This window comes from Heterodontus francisci, chromosome 31 (assembly GCF_036365525.1).
Source record: "Heterodontus francisci isolate sHetFra1 chromosome 31, sHetFra1.hap1, whole genome shotgun sequence".
Lineage (NCBI taxonomy): Eukaryota > Metazoa > Chordata > Chondrichthyes > Heterodontiformes > Heterodontidae > Heterodontus > Heterodontus francisci.
Window position 1 is genome coordinate 12,831,541 of NC_090401.1, and position 20,927 is coordinate 12,852,467.

Below are 20,927 nucleotides of genomic sequence, written 5' to 3' on the forward strand. Positions count from 1 at the left end.
GCAACCTGGCCTGGCAGTGGTGGAAAAGAAAGAAGTGGAAGAGCAGTAAGACAGTGATGAAGAAGAAACATAGTCACTCGCTCTCACACCCACAGACACAAGCTCAGATGCTGGCACAATGTATACTTTAGAGGAGAGCTTAAAGGCAGGATGTGCGTGTAGTGGGACACCGGGAATGAGTTTCCTGCAGCCAAGGCAGGGAACAAGGGTAGCACAGGTGCAGCTCGCTAGAGGTTGCACACAAGTTCTGCAGCAATGAATTCAGATGAGGGATTTGATGGAGCAGCAAACAGCAAGAGGCTAATGGGTATGCACAGTGAAATGCTTCGTGCATTGGCAGGTCTGCCAGAAAGCTTGCGGTCAATGTCAAGGAGCATGGAGGAGTCCCCCCACTGAATATCAGCAGCCTCCCACCAGCCATGTTGCAGCCACTGTGGTAGCACTGCCTAAGAGCATTAGGACAGGCAAAGGCACATGGAACACAGGCACCAAGGGAATGCACAAGGGTGATTAGTCGACCTTTGTGTATAATATTGGATAGTCTGATTCATAAATTTGGATTGGGATTTTTGTTCTGTGGTGGCTTTTATTTTCACTTTGTGTCCAAGAGGACGGTGTGATGGTTGGTAACAGAGGGATGGTAAGGTGTGGGACTGTTGCCGAATGGGGAATTGAGGTTGCGTTCATGGGTACCAGTAGGATGACTCGATTATGGACAGCCCAGCCAGAACAGGGCTGTATTGGTTGCCTACTCCCTTCCTCTTCCTCCTCCTTCTCCTCCTCCTGATTTGTTCACCACATAACTGGTGGCAAAGGCTACACCCTCATGATAGTGAGGCTGTGCCACATACAGCAGACAACGATGAATTATGACACACGCTTTGCTGAGTACTGCAAGGGCTCTTCTAGAGTGGTCCAGGCAGTGCTAGCACTTTTAAGTACGCCAAAGATCTGTTCAATCACAGTTTGTGTGGCAGCATGGCTTTCGTTATATGCATGCGGCCCTTGTGTGTTTGGGCAGCATCATGAGCCATGTGGTCAGCGGAGAGCTCTTCTCACCCAATTGCCTACATCTGATGTGTCGTGGTGGCTCAAATGCAGATGGTACAGCAATTACTGCAAAATGAAGGCATCGTGACTGCTGCCAGGATACCGGGAACTGACCTGCGTGTTATACTGCACATAGTTACACAGCAGCTGGATGTTGAGGGAGTGAATCTCTTCCAGCTGCATTACATCTGAAAGTTGTTATATGGCACTGGCAAAGCAACCCGTACAGTCAATGGCACCATGGGGAACAAAGAACAAAGAACAGTACAGCACAGGAACAGGCCATTCGGCCCTCCAAGCCTGCGCCGATCTTGATGCCTGCCGAAACTAACACCTTCTGCACCTCCGGGTCCCATATCCCTCTATTCCCTTCCTATTCATATATTTGTCAAGATGTCTCTTAAACGTCGCTATCGTATCTGCTTCCACCACCTCCCCTGGCAGCAAGTTCCAGGCACTCACCACCCTCTGTGTAAAAAACGTGCCTCGCACATCCCCTCTAAACTTTGCCCCTCGCACCTTAAACCTATGTCCCCTAGTAACTGACTCTTCCACCCTGGGAAAAAGCTTCTGACTATCCACTCTGTCCATGCCGCTCATAACTTTGTAAACCTCTATCATGTCGCCCCTCCACCTCCGTCGTTCCAGTGAAAACAATCCGAGTTTTTCCAACCTCTCCTCATAGCTAATGCCCTCCAGACCAGGCAACATCCTGGTAAACCTCCTCTGTACCCTCTCCAAAGCCTCCACATCCTTTTGGTAGTGTGGCGACCAGAATTGCACGCAATATTCTAAGTGTGGCCTAACTAAGGTTCTGTACAGCTGCAACATGACTTGCCAATTTTTATACTCTATGCCCCGACCGATGAAGGCAAGCATGCCGTATGCCTTCTTGACTACCTTATCCACCTGCGTTGCCACTTTCAGTGACCTGTGGACCTGTACGCCCAGATCTCTCTGCCTGTCAATACTCCTAAGGGTTCTGCCATTTACTGTATACCTCCCACCTGCATTATACCTTCCAAAATGCATTACCTCACATTTGTCCGCATTAAACTCCATCTGCCTTTTCTCCACCCAAGTCTCCAACCGATCTCTATCCTGCTGTATCCTCTGACAATCCTCATCATTATCCGCAACTCCACCAACCTTTGTGTCGTCCGCAAACTTACTAATATAACCAGTTACATTTTCCTCCAAATCATTTATATATACTACAAACAGCAAAGGTCCCAGCACTGATTCCTGCGGAACACCACTAGTCACATCCCTCCATTCAGAAAAACACTCATCCACTGTTACCCTCTGTCTTCTGTGACCGAGCCAGTTCTGTATCCATCTTGCCAGCTCACCTCTGATCCCGTGTGTCCTCACCTTTTGCACCAGTCTGCCATGCAGGACCCTGTCAAAGGCTTTACTAAAGTCCATATAGACAACATCCACCGCCCTTCCCTCATCAATCATCTTCGTCACTTCCTCAAAAAACTCAATCAAATTAGTAAGACACGACCTCCCCTTCACAAAACCATGTTGTCTCTCACTAATAAGTTTGTTTGTTTCCAAATGGGAGTAAATCCTGTCCTGAAGAATCCTCTCTAATAGTTTCCCTACCACTGACGTAAGGCTCACCGTGCGATCCTCTTGAAGCAGTGTGCTCGTTCTGCCTGCTTCTCTCTGGCAGGAGAGAATGAAATTTTTTCAGTTCTCTTTGCATAGAGGGCCTCACTGATCTCCCTTATGGAACAGGTAGATGGCAAATGGGGAGATTCCACAAACATCATCTGCATAAAGGTTCATGGGTCACCTTCACAGCCACTGGCAATGGTGGCTTCACCCTGCTCTGAGGCTGCAGTTGTGGCAACAATGGGTGGCAGATTTAAGTGAGGATGTCCTTAGTGAAGAGTAAAGCAGGAATGTCTGACACATTGCTTCTTGCTAAGGTTCCAATATGAGAAACATTCCCTGAACATGCTGGATTGATATGGCCACCTGCTGAGAGAGCCTTTCTTGCCCCTCCCTCTTCCAGCAACTTCCTCTGCTCTGTGTTGTCTCTACTTATTCTCCCTATCATGCTGTAGTCCAAGAGGGATGCATACTACTTCAAAAGTAATTATGTGAAGAGAAAAAATTTGCAGATCATGACTTACAAATTTGATTGTATTTTTTGAAGAAGTCACCAATATGGTGGTTGAGTGGTGCCTGGTAGACATTGCCTACTTAGACTTTCAAAAAGCTTTTGATAAGGTACTGCAGAAGAAGCTTCTCTATAAGATCGAAGCCTCAGTTATCAGAGTATTAGTGGCAATAAATTGATCTGGATTGAGATTGGCTGATAGGTCATAGGCTGAAAGATGTTATAGATGAATTTGGATTTGTTTGTAGACCAGTCAGCAATGGTGCCCTGCAAGGATCAGGGTTAGGACCATTGCTCTTTCCTATTTTATTAATGATCTAGATGAAGGTGTTGAGGGCACAATTTACAAATTTGTAGCTGATACCAAGATTTCGTGGGAGTGTTAGGACTGTAGATGCTGTTCCATTGCTTCAGGCAGGTTTTGATGTGTTGGTAGATTGGGCTTTCGACTGGCAAATGATATTTAATTTGGAAAAGTACAGTGTTATGCATGTGGGCAAGGTGAATGCTAAACATACGTACACCCTTCAGGGAAGGGCAGAACAAAAAAAGAGAGCTGGGCGTTCTAATACATAGATCTTTAAAGGTTCATAAGCAATGCTGTGAAACGATAATGTGAATAATGTGTTGGAGTGTATTCATAGAACAATTGACTATAATATTATGCCTCCTATTTTATTCTTGTTACAAGACCTTGGTCAGGCCTGAGTTAGAATCCTGTATCCAGTTCTGAACTCCTCCCATATGTTTACAAAAACCAGAACAAATCCAATCCGGCCAATTACTGCCCCTTCAGTCTACTCTCAATCATCAGTAAAGTGATGGAAAGTGTTGTCAGTGCTATCAAATGGCACTTATTCACCAATAACCTGCTCACTGATACTCATTGGGTTCTGCCAGGATCACTTGGCTGCAAACCTCCTTACAGCATGCGTCCAAACATGGACTAAAGAGCTAAATGCCAGAGGTGAGGGGAGAGGAACTATCCTTATCATCAAGGCAGCATTTGACCGAGTTTAACTGAGTATGGCACCAAGAAGCCCTTGTAAAACTGAAGTTAATGGGAATCAAGGAAAAATGTCTTCACCGGTTGGAGTCATACCTAGCACAAGAGAAGGTGGTTGTGGGCATGTCCTGTGCACATCCATCTTCAGCTGTTTCATCTATGACTTTCTCTCCATCATAAGGTCAGAAGTAGGATGCTCGCTAATGATTGCACAGTGTGCAGTTCCATTTTCAACCCCTCAAATAATGAAACAGACCCCGCCCACATGCAGCAAGACCTGAACAACATTCAGGCTTGGACTGATAAGTAGCAAGTAACACTTGTGCCACATAAGTGCCAGGCAATGACCATTTCCAGCAAGAGAGAGTCTAACCAACTTCCTTGACATTCAACAGCATTACCATTACCATCCCCCACCACCAACATCTGGCAGTGGGGGGCAGGGGGTGTGGTGGTGGGCACCATTGACCAGAAACTTAACCATGGCGGAGAACGTGGCATAGCGGTAATATCACTGGACTAGTAATCCAGAGGCCCGGGGTACTACACTGAGGAGACAGGTTCAAATATTATCACAGCAGCTGGTGGAATTTAAATTCAATTAATTAATAAAAATCTGGATGTAAAAGCTTGTCCATGAAACTATCATTAATTGTCATAAAATCCCATCTGGTTCACTAATGTCCTTTAGGGAAGGAAATCTGTTGTCCTTCCCTAGTCTGTCCTACATGTGACTCCACAGCGTCACAGAATTGTTATAGTGCAGAAGGAGACCATTCGACCCATCATGTCTTCACCGGCTCTCCAAAAGAGCAATTCACTCAGTTCCATTCCCCTGCCTTCTGCCCGTAACCCTGCACATTCTTCCTTTTCATATAACAGGCAAATTCCCTTTTGAATGCTTCAATTGAACCTACCTCCACCACACTCTCAGGCTGCGCATTCCAGACCTTAACCACTCTCTGCGTGAAAATGTTTTTCCTCATGTCACTTTTGCTTCTCTTACCAAATACTTTAAATCTTTGCCCTCTCATTCTCGATCCTTTCACGAGTGGGAACAGTTTCTCTCCATCTGCTCTGTCCAGACCCCTCATGATTTTGAATACCTCTATCAAATCACCTCTCAGTCTTCTCTTCTCCAAGGAAAACAGCCCTAACTTCTCCAATCATTCTTCAGAACACAAGTTCTTCATTCCTGGAACCACTGTCGTGAATCTTTTCTGTACTCTCTCCTACGCCCTCACGTCTCTTCTAAAGTGCGAAGACCAGATCTGGATGCAATACTCCAGCTGAAGCCGAACAAGTGTCTTATATAACTTCAACATAACTTCCTTGCTTTTGTACTCTATGCCGTGATCAATAAAGCCCAGGATACTCTGCTTTATTAACCGCTCTCTTAACCTGTCCTGCCACCTTCAATGACTTATGGAAATATTGACCCGTGTGGAGATTGAACCAACAACATCAGATGGTATTAGCACCATGTTCTAACCAACTGAGCTAAGCAGCCCCTATAAAAGGAAAGTGTCCAACTCACAGCCCCACCCAGTGCCCAACTCCAGACCCACAGCAATGTAGTTGACTCTTAAGTGCCCTCTGAAATGGCCTTGCAAGCCATTCAGGTGTCAAGAGCAATTCGGGATCGGCAACAAATGCTGGTCTTGTCAGTGATGCCCACATCCCATGAAAGAATAATAAAAACTGCTGCAGCCACATAAACACTGGACCTACAAGAACAGGTCAGAGACTGTGTATTCTACAGTAAGCAACCCACCTCCTGACTCTCCAAAGCCTTTCCACAAACTACTAGGTCAGGACTGTGATGGAATACTTGCATGGATGAGTTCAGCTCCAACAACACTCAAAAAAATCAACGACATCCAGGACAAAGCAGCCAGCTTGACTCGCACCCCATTCACCAACTTAAATATTCGCTCTTTCTCCACCATTGCAAGTTTCCCTCCAGGTCACACACCATCCTGACTTGGAAATATATCGCCGTTTCCTCAGTCAGTGGGTAAAAATCCGGGAACTCTCTCCCTAACAGCACTATGGGTGTACCTTCACCACAAAGACTGCAGCGGTTCAAGAAAACGCTTACCACCACCTACTCAAGGGCAATTAGGGATGGACAATAAATGCTGGATTTGCCAGTGATGCCGACATGCGAAGAACAAATTTTAAAAATCTTGGTGGGTGATATTGATGCATTGGAAAGGGTACACGGGGGGGCCACTAGAGTAATTCCAAGTACAAAGCACCTTAGTTACCAAGAGAGATACCGAAAGAGGTAGAGCTATACAATTTAGAGAATCCTAGACTTAGGGGTGAGCTGATTGAGGTGTATAAGATGATCAAGGGAATAGGTTGTGTTTGAGTTAATAGTTCAATATTCCAATTAAATAGATTAGGGAGGACCAAGAGTCAAAATTAAAAGTTGTATAAGGTCAGATCTAGGTTAGATGTCAAGAGGTGGTTCTTTTCCCAGAGAATAGTGCATCTCCGGAACAGACTGCCTGCTTTTATGGTGGATGCTGTTTTGCTGAATTCCTTCAAAGGAAAGTTTCTGGCTGGGGTGAAGATGATCTTGTACAAAAGGTAGGCAACACATAGAATTATCAGGGCTCGAGGTGAGGTGAGAGTGATTGCCCTTGACATTAAAGCAGCATTTGACTGAGTGTGGCAGCAAGGAGCCCCAGCAAAAATGAAGTCCATGGGAATCAGAGGAAAACTCTTCACTGGTTAGAGTCATACCTAGCACAAAGAAAGATGGTTGTGGTTGTTAGAGGCCAATCATCTCACCCCCAGGACATCGAGTTCATCAGGATAGTGTCCTAGGCCTAACCATTGTCAGCTGCTTCATCAATGACCTTCCCTCCGTCACAAGGTCAGGAATGGGAATGTTCGCAGATGACTGCGCAGTGTGCAGAACCGTTTGCAACTCCACAGATACTGAAGTAGTCTGTGCCTACATGAAGCAAGATCTGGACAACATTCAGGCTTGGGCTGATAAGTGGCAAGTAACATTTGTTCCACACAAGTGCCAGGCATATGATCATCTCCAACAAGAGAGAATCTAACCATATCTCCTTGACATTTAATGGCATTACCATTGCTGAATCCCCCACCATCAACATCCTGGGGGTTACTGTTGACCAGAAACTTAACTGGACCAGCCACATAAATACTGTGGCTACAAGAGCAGGTCACAGGCTGGGAGTTTTCTGGTGAATAATTCACCTCTTAACTACCCAAAGCCTGTCCATGATCTACAAGGCACAAGTCAGGAGTGTGATGAAATATTCTCCACTTGCCTGGATGAGTGCAGCTCCAACAACACTCAAGAAGCTTGACACCATTGTTATGACCAGCTGAGAAGGGGTCTAGGGGTCCCCTCTCAGCCTTTGCCTGGTTTAACTGTAACAGGGTTTAATTTTAGAAACACCGTGTTTTTAGGTCCCCCTCAGTGAATCCTTGTTCACTGCTCCAATTGTGCGGCAAAGAAATCAAACGGTTTCCTTAGATTTAAACAAGCAAGGTAGACGTTTATTAATCCTAAACTCTAATCCAGTTAACAACTATGAATATGCGACGCGACCACACTAGTATGCATACGCGATAAACACACACGCAGATAGAGACAGAAAACATAGAAAAGAATAAAGGGGAAAAGTTTGAGGCAATCCCTGTTAGTTATTTACTGTCCTTTGAGCTCAATGTGGAGTCTTCAGTTGTCGATCAGTCCTGCTGTTCGTTGGGGCCCAGTTCACGCTTCAACTTGTTTCGATGTCGGAGTCCTTTCTCTCTTGAGGTTTACCTGCCTTCCATGGGTCCTGGTGGCTTGGGAGAAAGCTAGAGAGAGAGAAACAGCCAGGAGAAAGGCTTGCTTGTTCCAGTTTCAGTTGCAAAACTGCCTCTGTTCTTTTCTGTGTGGCATAATTTCAAAAACCAAGTTGGCCAGCAGGTAAGTGATGTGACTAACTGGCTTAACAACTTCTGCATTTGTGGATTGTATTGTCTTAGCAGGCCCTGGAATGCGCTTCCTTACACCTTCACTGTCTGGTGATCAAAATCCATTTGGGTTAATTGAATCAGGGAATAGTCCTTTGTCTCCACAAGCAGCGTCTCTTGGTATGCAAATGTCCTTCAAGCCCAAATGTCTGGTGATCTCTTTAACAAGTCATTTCTTCACTCCAGCAACAATTTAAAATTAATGTTCATGTGATTAAATTAATATGCCTCATTCTTGGCAGGTGGGGGTCTGCATGACACCATCCAGGAAAAAGCAGCCTGCTTGATCTGCACCCATCCAGCATATTAAACATTCACTTCCTCCACCACTGGTGTACAGTGGTAGCACAGTGTACCAGATACAAGATGCATTGCAGCAACTTGCCAAGGCTCCTTCAACAGCACTTTCCAAACCTGCGGCACAAGAACACAAGAACTAGGAGCAGGAGTAGACCATGTGATGGAAGGTGTCATCAACAGTGCTATCAAGTGGCACTTACTCAGCAATAACCTGCTCACTGACGCTCAGTTTGGCTTCCATCAGGACCGCTCAGCTCCTGACCTAATTACGGCCTTAGTCCAAACATGTTCAAAAGAGCTGAACTCCAGAGAGGAGGTGAGAATGACTGCCCTTGATATCAAGGCAGCAGTTGACCGAATGTGGCATCAAGGAGCCCAGTAAAACTGGAGTCAATGGGAATCAGGGGGAAAGCTCTCCATTGGTTGGAGTCAAACCTAGCACAAAGGAAGATGGCTGTGGTTGTTGGAGGTCAATCATCTCAGTTCCAGGACATCACTACAGAAATTCCTCAGGGTAGTGACCTCCCTTCATCATTAGGTCAAAGGTAGGGATGTTCGCTGATGAATGCCCAATGTTCAGCATAATTCATAACTCCTCAGATATTGAGGCAGTCCATCTCCATTGTTAGGGTCTGAGGTTCTGTTAATGGATGATAAATACCTGGTAGTTCAAGATAATAGGGTGAACAGGTGTTGGGTGTCAATTAGTTAATTGTATTCAAGTGTGTGTATAAAAAGAAGAGCCAGTCAGCACTGGCTGTGGGTGTTATTTGCAGAGCAGAGGAAAGCTGTGGGGCAAGCAATAAACAATCTCCACCAAAGCATCCTAGTCTCAGTGTCTTCTTCACAAACAGGCTTTGAAATTTTCTCTAACATCCATATGCAGCAAGACCTGGATATCATTCAGGCTTGGGCTGATAAGTGGCAAGTTACATTCGTGCCACACAAGTGACAGGCAATGACCATCTCCAACAAGAGAGAATCCAACCATCTTCTCTTGACATTCAATGGCATTATCATTGCTGAATTCCCCACTATCAACATCCTGCGGGTTACTATTGACCAGAAACTTAACTGGACCAGCCATATAAGTACTGTGGCTACAAGAGCAGGTCAAAGGCTGGGAATTCCGCAGTGAGTAACTCACCTCCTGTCTCCCCAGTGCATGTCCACCATCTACACAGCATAAGTCAACAGTGTAATGGAATACTCTCCATTTGCCTAGATGAGTACAGCTCCAACAATATTGAAGAAGCTCAACACCATCCAGGACAAAGCAGCTCGCTTGATTGGCACCCCATCCACTACCTTCAACACTCACTCCCTCCACTACCGATGCACAGTGTGTACCATCTACAAGATGCACTGCAGCAACACACCAAAGCAACTTCAAATCCCGCAATCTCTACACTGAGAAGGACAAGGCCAACAGATACAGAGGAACACCACCACTTGAAAGTTCCACTCCAATCCTGTCTTGGAAGTATATCACCGTTACTTCACTGTCGTTGCGTTAAAATCCTGAAACTCCCTTCCTAACAGCAGTGTGGGTGCACCTACACCACAGGGACTGCAGCGGTGCAAGAAGGCAGCTCACCACCACCTTCTCAAGGGCAGTTAGGGATGGGCAATAAATGCTGGCCTAGCCACTGAAGCCCACATCCAAAGAACGAGTAAAAGAAAATCACCTAGAGAGGGTCAGAGAAGAATTTCGCAAATTCCACCCGCTCCCCCGCAACAAATTTTCCTGGATTTTTATCTGGTTTTTCATTGCTCCCAGGAGATCACATGGTTTCGGTGGGGTGGAGAGTGTATATTGTGATACACAAGGTATCACAATTGTGTGGGACAGACTGGATGGACCAGAGGTATTTTACCTGTCTGTCATTGTTCATAGATGCTTAAGGAGGAAATAGAAAATGTATGACTCATAGGGGTGAAACTCTGCTTGTATGGTGAAGCAAAATGGGTGATAGTGGACGTGGAACAGGAAACCATGAGTCTAAGAAGAGCTGCCAATTCAATATCACCCATTTTCCACTGCTCCTCAAGATGAATTTCACCCTCCACACCACCCCCCGAACCTTCATCATAAAGATGGCCATTAGATCTGTTGCAAGCTGCACACCTGACCTAACTACTCTAATCTCACTACTCTGCCATTCTCTATTCTGTTCATTCCAGAAGTGAACTTTTGTGATTCAGTTCAGGAAAATTCTTTGATTTCTCGCAACTGAGAATGTCCCTTAACACTTTTTAAATTGGTTTTGATCAGTGTGGCTTGGTTCAGGGTTTACTGATACCTGGTTGTAATGACGAGTTGAGACTGCATTGTTGGTTTACTAAATTAGGAAATGGTCTTGCTTTCTTTTTCAAAGCTTTGATTGATTCAGTATTTGTCATGCTTTGTGGCAGCTCATTCTGTAAAATCACAACTTAAACTGGGAAAAAGTTATGCTTTATTTCCATGTGATCTTCCAGCAAAAATTATTTCCTTGAGTCTCTTCTTCAATGCTTTTTGACTTAGCTAATTGTGAACATATATTCCTGCTACATTACACTGTTGCTATCATATCATTGGCAGAGGCAATCTCCCTCCATGTGGCTTTTGGATAATTTGCCTGGGTGTTAGAGCTTGCATGATGCTTTCAATCTCCATGGTAACAATTCCAAGGTCAGTCGCATGCTTCACAGTGCAAACGGTCACATTTCATCATGACTGTAATCTGAATGACAGTTTGCATTTTGTCTTGGTGATGTCATTTATTTGCATTGCTCTCTGCTGGATGGAGGTCAGTGGTGACTTCCAGTAAATTGTTTACCCTAAGAACACAGCACAATTTTTCTACCATACAGTTCAAAATGGGAAGTCAGCTGAGCTTGTGTTTCCTGAAACAAGTGGGGTTTCTATAAATTTCAAGCCATTATGAGTTACTCTGGAGTAAGGTAATTGGTTATTAAAATTACTCCTGAAATCAATCAGACGTGTTTCAATTGAATGCTGAGGAAATCTCAACCAATAGAATTACAAAAGGGAAAATTAAATTTTCCAGACAGTAAAAAAGTAACTGACAGATGCAGGATAGTGGACATTTCAAATGTGATATTCAATTATTACAAAAAAATTGCAAACTAAACAAAATAAAATTTGACATATTACAGAAGCAGCAAAAAGGCAATACTTACCCGGCTCTCTGCTTTTTTGACTTATCTGAAATTCCGTCCCGGGACATCAGTTTGTTGAATACTATGATCCCAATGAGCATGTTTACCTTGTGAAGGAAAACCGAGAGTTAGTAAGGGATCAATGTACAGCAACTAGTTCTGATCACGCAGCTGTTCTCACAATTTTATCAAGGTGAAGTCTACATTTTTTCTGAGGAACCAAAAATCTTAAGTTCATACAGGCTATAACTCAGTTTTTCAAACAAAACCCGAGTGTGTGCTGTTTGAAGATTACAGGAACATCTCACTGTGTTGCTGAGAATTCTTAGTGTGTTCAGCATTGTGGGAATTGATGTTGAAGTGGTCATTTGAGCGATTTCAAGGAAGGAGGGAGAGCGAAAACAGGGAACTACAGGCCAGTTAACCTGATATCAGTTGCCAGGAAAATGCTGGAATCTATTATTAAGAAAGTCTTAACAATGTACATAAGAACATAAGAAATAGGAGCAGGAGTAGGCCATTTGGCCCCTCAAGCCTGGCCGCCATTCAGTAAGATCATGGTTGATCTGCCCCAGACCTCAACTTCTCTTTCGTGCTAGCTCCTCATAGCCCTCAACACCCGGATATTTCTAAAATCTATCCACCTCCTCTTTAAATAATTTCAGTGATCTAGCCTCCGCAGCTCTCTGTGGTAGAGAATTCCAGACATTCACTACCCTCTGACAGAAGAAATTCCTTTGCATCTCAGTTTTAAATGAGTGTCCCCTTATTCTGTAACCATGTCCCATGGTTCGAGATTCCCCAACAAGTGGAAACATCTTCTCAACATCTACCCTGTCAAGCCCCCACAGATTCTTGTACATTTCAATAAGATCACCCCTCATTCTTCTAAACTCTAATGAATAAAGGTCTAACCTGTTTAGCTGTTCTTGATAAGTCAACCCCTTCATCCCAAGAATCACATGTTGACTCTGTTTGATTGCATTAAGCTTTTCTAAATGTCCTGCTATTTCTTACTTAATAATGGACTCTAGCATTTTCCCAACGACCGATGTTAGGCTGACTGGCCTATAGTTTCCTGCTTTTTGTCTCCCTCCCTTCTTGAACAGCGGCATTACATTAGTGGTTTTCCAATCCGCTGGGACCCTCCCAGAATCCAGTAAGTTCTGGAGTATTTCGACCAATGCCTCCGCTATCTCTGCAGCCACTTCCCTTAAAACCCTTGGATGCAGGCCATCGGGTCCTGGCAACTTGTCTGCCTTCAGTCCCATTAGTTTGTCAAATGCTTTGTCCCTCGTGATAGAGACTTTCCTCCCATTAGCTCCTTGCTTATCTGATATCTGTGGGATGTGTATAGTGTCCTTCACCGTGAAGACAGATGCAAAATATTGGTTTAAATTATCTGCCATTTCCCTGTTCCCCATGATCAGTTCTCCAGTGGCATCCTCCAAGGGTCTCATGCTCACTTTAGCTAATCTTTTTCTTTTGTTATACCTGTAGAAGCTCTTGTTGTTTGTTTATATATTTCTTGCCAATTTACTTTCATAATCAATTTTCTCCCTCTCTATTAGCTTTTTAGTCATCTACTACTGGTTCCTAAAAATTCCCAGTCCTCTACCACTAGTTTTCGCCACTTTGTATGCCTTAGTTTTTGATTGGATACTCTCCTTGACCACATTTGTTAGCCATGGGTGGTTCCTTCTACTCTTCGAGTCCTTCTTTTTGACCGGGATAAATTTTTGCTGAGCGTTATGAAATATCTGCTAAAATGTCTGCCACTGCTCATCCACTGACCTTCCCCTTAGTCTATCTTCCCAGCCCGCTTTAGACGACTCTTTCTTCATACCTCTGTAGCTGTACTTAGAAAATAAATCTATGAACAAAGTCAACATGGTTTTACAAAAGGGAAACTGTATTTGACAAACTTATTCGAGTATTTTTAGGATGTAACTAGTGGGATAAAGGGGAACCAGTAGATGTAGTATACTTGGATTTCCAAAAGGCATTCGATAAGGTGCCATACAAAAGGCTAATACACAAGATTAGTGCATGGAATTAGGGGTAATATATTAACATGGATAGATTAGTTAACAGCCAGGAAGCAAAGAATAGGGACAAAAGGGCATTTTCAAGTTGGCAGGCTGTAACAAATGGAATGCTGCAAGGATCAGTGCTGGGGCCTCAGCTATTCACAATCTATATTAATGACTTAGATGTAGAGAGCGAGACTAATGTAAAATAAAATCAAAATACTGCAGATGCTGTAAATCTGAAATTAAAACAGAAAGTGCTAGAAATACTCAGCAGGTCTGGCAGCATCTGTGGAGTTAATGGCTGGAATTTTACAGTGGGCGGAGGGAACCCGTCCTCTGGCCGAAAAGTTGATGGCGAGCCTGGCTCTGCCGGGCCTGGGGATCCAGACTAGATTTTATGGTCCCCAGGCCCTTAAATGGTCTTGGGCGAGACTGCCACCTCATTGAGACAGGAAGACCTGCCTAATGGGCTGGCAGCTCTTAGTCCCAACAGCGTCACCAGGAGCGGTGGCCACTGCTGGGACTACACCCAACTTTAGCAGGAAGATGACAGACGGCCCCGGTAAAGAGATATGTTTTTAGGGCCTCATTGGGGGCAATCGATCATGACCCAGCGAGGCAAGGAGGGTCAGTTAGGGGGGCAGGGGGCGAGTTGTGTGTTGGGGGCGGTTGAGGCTTTGGGGGCGCCCTCCGCGGGGCACTGGGTGCCCAATCAGGAGAGGCCCCCCTAAGCCCGCCAGAAGGCCGCCTAGTTTTATCAAGAGGGTTTTCTGAGGCCTCAGCTGCCTGCAAGCCAAACCTAAAATACCCGTGGCGGTGGATGGAAGCCCTTAAGTTGCAGATAATTAGCCACTTAGGGGCCTTGACTGGCCCGGGGCAGCCGGGTCCTTTCTCGCCGCCGTCCCACGTAAATTGTCAGTGGAGGTGGGAGTGGGTTGGGGATGGCATCCCAGCCTCCCACTCCATTTTACACCCCTACCCTGCCACCAGCCCACTCTTTTAGGGGGCATATAATTCTGGCCAACGTTTCAGGTTGATGACCTTTCATCAGAACTGGTAAAGGTTAGAAATATAATAGGTTTTGAGCAAGTGAAAGGAGGAAGGGGGGAAGAAGAACAAAAGGGAAGGTATGTGATAGGGTGGAGGGTGGGAGAGATCAAATGACAAAAATGCCACGAAACAAAAGGCAAAGGGAGTGTTAATAGTTGTAGTAAAAGACAAAGCATCTGTCCAGAGAGAGTGTAAATGGTGGAATAATGAACAGCTCTGTCCAAAAGCAAAAACATGAAAAACAAGTTTAAGTCTGGTATATGGTAAAAAGAATCATCTTCTTACTCCCCACTGTGGTTGACAGGACCCTCGACTGTGTCCAGCCTATTTCATGCACTTCTACTCTCACCCCTTCCCCTTCCTCCCTGAACCGCGACAGGATTCCCCTTGTCCTCACTTTCCAACCCACCAGCCTCCACATCCAAACAGTCTCCACCACTTCTGCCATCGCCAGCATGATGCCACTGCCAAACACATCTCCTCCCGTCCTGTCTGCATTCCGAAGGGACTGTTCCCTCCCCGACACCTTGGTCCACTCCTCCATCACCCAGACACCTTGTCCTCTTCCCACGGCACCTTCCCATGCAATCGCAGGAGGTGTAACACCTGCCCTTTTATCTCCTCTCTCATCACCGTTCAAAGCCCCAAGTGAAGTAACAATTTACTTGTACTTCTTTCAAATTAGTGTACTGTATTCGCTGCTCACAATGAGGTTTCCTCTACACTGGGGAGATCAAACGCAGATTGGGTGACTGCTTTGAGGAACACACTTCCACTCAGTTCACAAGCATGACCCCAAGCTTCTGGTTGCTTGTCATTTTAATTCACAACCTTGTTCTCCCACCTCTGCAGTGTTCCAGTGAAGGTCAACGCAAGCTCGAGGAACAGCACCTCATCTTCCAATTTGGCACTTTACAGCCTTCTGGACTCAACATTGAGTTCAACAATTTCAAACCATGTCCTCCATTTTGATTGTTTTTGTTTTACTATTTGCCGGTCTTAAAGTTGTTTTTCATGTTTTTGCTCTGGGAAAGAGCTGTTCATTATTCTGCCATTAACACACTCTCTGGACAAATACTTTGTCTTTTACTAGAACTATTACCATTCTCCCATCCTCTACCCTTTCACACAGCTTCCCTTTTGTTCTTCCTCCCCCTTCCCCCTTTCAACGGCATAAAATCCAGCACATTTCGACCTACCTTCGGTTCTGAAGAAGAGTCCTATCCGACTCAAAGTGTTAGCTCTGTTTCTATCTGCACAGTTGCTGCCAGACCTGCTGAGTATTTCCAGCAATTTCCGTTTTAATCAAAATGGAGGTCATGGTCTGAAATTGTTGAATTCAATGCTTTTTTTTTACTACAACTATTAACATTCCTTTTGCCTTTTGTTCCATGACATTTTTGTCATTTAATCTCTCCTGCTGTCCTCCTGTCACAAACTTTCCCTTTTGTTCTTCTCCCCATCTCCCCCTTTCACTTGCTCAAATATTTCTACATTTATTTATTTAGATGAGCACTTGAAATGCCATAGTATACAAGGCTATGGGCCAAGTGCTGGAAAATGGGATTAGAATAGATAGGGTTGATGGCTGGTGTGGACACGGTGGGCCGAAGGGGCTGTTTCTGTGCTGTCGAACTCTCTGACTCTATTTCTAACCTTTGCCAGTTCTGATGAAAGGTCATTGACCTGAAACATTAACTCTGTTTCTCCACAGATGCTGCCAGACCTGCTGAGTATTTCCAGCACTTTCTATTTTTATCCAAGACTAATGTATCTAAGTTTGTTGACGATACAAAGCTGGGAATGTAGGCTGTGAGAAGGACACAAGGGTTGCAAAGAGATATGGACAGGGTAAGGGAATTGGTAACAAGGTGGCAGATGGAGTATAATGTGGGGAAGTGTGAGGTTATTAACTTCGGTAGTAAGAACAGAAAAGCAGAAAAGTGGCACAGTGGTGCAGTGGTTAGCACCGCAGCCTCACAGCTCCAGGGACCTGGGTTCGATTCCGGGTACTGCCTGTGTGGAGTTTGCAAGTTCTCCCTGTGTCTGTGTGGGTTTTCTCCGGGTGCTCTGGTTTCCTCCCAAAAGACTTGTAAGTTGATAGGTAAATTGGCCATTATAAATTGTCGCTAGTATAGGTAGGTGGTAGGGAAATATAAGGACAGGTGGGGATGTTTGGTAGGAATATGGGGTTAGTGTAGGATTAGTATAAATGGGTGGTTGATGTTCGGCACAGACTCGGTGGGCTGAAGGGCCTGTTTCAGTGCTGTATCTCTAATCATAATCATTTTTTAAAAGGCGTGAAACTTCTAAATGTTGATGTTCAGAAAGACTTGGGTGTACTCGTAAAAGGAACACAGAAAGTTGTCATGCAGGTACAAGAAGCAATTCAGAAGGCAAATAGCATGATGGTCTTTATTCCAAGGGGATTGGAGTACAAGAATAAGGAAGTCTTTTTACAATTGTATAGGGCTTTGATGAGACCACACCTAGAATACAGTGTGCAGCTATGATCTCCATATTTAAGGAAGGGTGCACTTGCATTGGAGGTGGTACAGCGAAGGTTCACTAGATTGGTTCCTAGGATGAAAGGGTTGTCCTATGATGATAGGCTGAGTAAATTCTTTGGAGTTTAGAAGAATGAGAGGTGATCTCATTGAAACACACAAGATTCTGAAGGGGTTTTACAGGGTAGACACTGAAAGGTTGTTTCCCTTGGCTGGGGAATCTAGAACACAGGGACACAGTCTCAGCATAAGGGGTCAATCAATTAGGACTGAGATGAAGAGAAACTTCTTCAAATGGTTATGAAACTTTGGAATTCTCCACCCTAGATGGTTGTGGATGTTCCATCACTGAGTATATTTAAGGTTGAAATCGACAGATTTTAGTCTCTCAGGAAATCAAGGGATATGGGGAGTGAGCAGGAAAGTGGAGTTGAGGCAGATGATCAGCCATGATCGTATTGAATGGTGGAGCAGGCTTGAAGGGCCATATGATCTACTCCTGCTCCTATTTCTTGTGTTCTTATTTCATAGATGTTGTTTTTATGAAGTTGGTGGTTATCGACTAACTACTTTGAATCTAATTGAAAGAGCAATATAATCAGCCTGTTTGCACAGACAAATATTTTGTCCCCGTCAATACATTTTCAAAAATCAGCCAGTTCCAAAAGATCCTAATGAAGGTATGATGATTTCCTTTGGTTGCTGTGTGTAGCGACATCCTAAAGATCTGATGGTAAATTACCTCTGGTCAGTGTTTCTAGTGAAAATGTAACCTATTCTTTTTCTTTCTCAACATCTAAATGGTTTTGTTGGAAATGCAGAACACAGGACATTTTTCCCGCACCTGTTTAGAATTTATTACAAATAGCAATCAAAGCAACACATTGGCGTATAAATATTGGCCAGAAAATAGAATCTGAAAATTAATAACTTGTTCCCATGATTTCCAAAATACAGCAAGTACAAAGCAGAAATTCTGTATCGGATTCCCTGCATGCATCAGTGTAAAGCTGTTAATATTTAGTTCGACCATTTGCCCACGTCATACATTTTATCTTACGTGCAATATTAAAAAGTAAGATTTACCAATACAATGATTGCAGCTGGTCCAACAAATGCATAAAGGAGGCCTCCGTCCAAAGACAGCCAGCAGCTATATGCAAGAAGAAAAGAGAGTCATTTTCAGAGGGACACACTTGGCATTGGTAAACAACATAAATGGTGTTTTGTTAAGCAACAAAGACGGACATGAGGGATGTGGGTTGACTCCAGCTTCCCTTCTTTTTCTCCATTAGGGGGCACTGTTTTCTGCTCTGTATCTCCTGTTTACTCCAATATCCTTGCAATGAAGGTCAACATGCCATTTGCCTTCCTAATTGCTTGCTGAACCTGCATGCTAACGTTCTGTGTTCCTGGTAATGAGTACACCCAAGTCTCTCTGAACATCACCATTTAGAAGTTTCATGCCTTTTACAAGTATTCTGCTTTACGATTCTTACTACCAAAGTGAATAACAACACTTCCACACATTATACGCCATCTATCACCTTGTTGCCCAATCACTTACCCTGTCTATATCTCTTTGCAGCCTCTTCCTCACAGCTTACATTCCCAAATTTCTGCATCGTCAGCAAATTTAGATAGATTAATCTCGGTCTCTTCATCTAAGTCATTAATATAGACTGTAAATAGACTGAGGCCCCAGCACTGATCGTTGCGGCACTCCACTTGTTACAGCCTGCCAACTTGAAAATGCCCCTTTATCCCTGCTCTCTGCCTCCTATCTGTTAACCAAACCTCCATCCATGCTAATATAGTACCCCCAACTCCATGAGCCCTTATCTTGTTGATTAACCTTTTCATATGCCTTTTGGAAATCCAAGTATACTAAATCTACTGGATCCCCCTCATCTACCTTACTTGTTACATCTTCAAAAAACTCCAATAAATTTGTCAAACACGATTTCGCTTTTGTAAAACCATGTTGCCTCTTTCTGATTGTGCAATGATTTTCTAACTGTATTTTTAAGAGTTTCTTAATAATAGATTTTCCTCGCAGGCTTCAGAACCCCAACCTTATGGTCAAATGGGGGGTCCAAAGCCCACACTATGTGGGGAACAGTTGTCTGGCTGTGATTTTCACTGAATTGGCAAATTAATGGTTAGAGGTCGGGCTCACCATCCAATAGGAGGTCCTCCAGCAAGCAGAAGGCTGCCTTTTCAGATAAGTAAGAGAGAGGGTGCCCCAAGATGGAGGCGTCCTCTCTCCAACTTGTTAAACTTTAAATTAAAAAATGACCTCTGCAGCCGGGCCATCCTTGTGGAGGGGGTAGCGTGCAGCTGCAGCTGAAGTTAGGCAGGCAAGAAAAGCCTCTCAGTGTTCCTGGAGCTCCGGGCCCCCTGTCTGTTGCCAGGTGGTCACCTCCAGCCAGCTACAATGCCTCCGACCACAGACCTTAATAGGCCTTTAACAAGATGAATTGGCCACCTGCTTCTTGAGGGTAGTAGCCCTGCCGACACACTACCACCGCACGCCCCCCCCCCTCCACCACCAACTACCCCCTCAACATCCTGCCTCCTGGAAAATGCCGACCAGCGATGTGAAATTCCACGTTCACCCACCTCCATGCCCACCCCATCAGAGCCTAAAAATTCAGCCCCAACATTTTCCCGATGACTGATGCCAGGCTAACTGGCCTGTAGTTCCCGGTTATCCCTCTCTCCTTTCTTTCTTAAATAGAGGTGTTATATTTGCTAATTTCCAATCTGCTGGGCCCTTTCTGGAATCTAGGGAATTTTGGAAAATCATAACAGTGCATCCACTATCACTGCAGCTACCTCTTTTGGAACCCTCAGATATAGGCCATCAGGTGCTGGATATTTGTGGGCTTTTAGCCCCTTAAGTTTCTCCAATAATTTTTCTCTGTTTATATGAATTACCTTAAATTCCTCTCTCTTAATTAGCCTCTTGGTTACCCTCTATTTCTGGTATGCAATTTGTGTCGTCTACTGTGAAGACAAGCATAAAATATTTGGGCAGCATAGTGGCGCAGTGGTTAGCACCACAGCCTCACAGCTCCAGCGACCCATATTCAGTTCTGGGTACTGCCTGTGCGGAGTTTACAAGTTCTCCCTGTGACCGTGTGGGTTTCTGCCGGGTGCTCTGATTTCCTCCCACAGCCAAAGACTTGCAGGTTGATAGGTAAATTGGCCATTGTAAATTGCCCCTAGTGTAGGTAGGTGGTGGGGATGTGGTAGGGAATATGGGATTAATGTAGGATTAATATAAATGGGTGGTTGTTGGTCGGCACAGACTCGGTGGACCAAAGGGTCTGTTTCAGTGCTGTATCTCTCTATGACTCTATTTGTTTAACAGCTCTGTCATTTCCACATTCCCCATGATAACTTCTTCTGTCTCTGCCTCCAAAGGACCAATATTTACTTTCGCTACTCTCCCTTTTATATACTTGTAAAAACTCTTACAATCTGTTTTTATATTCATGACTGGTTTCCCTTTTCATCACCTTTTTGGTCACCCTTTGCTGGTTTCTAAAACTCTCCCAATCCTCAGATTTGCTACTATTTTTTGCAACATTATAAGCCTCTTCTTTTAATCTAACACTACCCTTAACTTCTCTAGTAAACCACGGATGGATCTTTCTAGCTGAGTT

The 20,927-nt window shown here is 44.4% G+C and overlaps 1 protein-coding gene across 1 annotated transcript in view; it reads right to left on the reverse strand.

Moving 5' to 3' along the window:
• LOC137347073 (adhesion G protein-coupled receptor B2-like) overlaps positions 1-20,927 on the reverse strand; it is a 1,240,702-nt gene that overhangs the window by 122,615 nt on the left and 1,097,160 nt on the right. Inside the window, exons 22-23 of the mRNA XM_068011112.1 lie at positions 18,343-18,409; positions 11,688-11,773 (exon numbers count right to left, since the gene is read on the reverse strand). Coding sequence (XP_067867213.1) covers positions 11,688-11,773; positions 18,343-18,409 — 153 coding nt within the window. The remainder of the gene's footprint in view (positions 1-11,687; positions 11,774-18,342; positions 18,410-20,927) is intronic.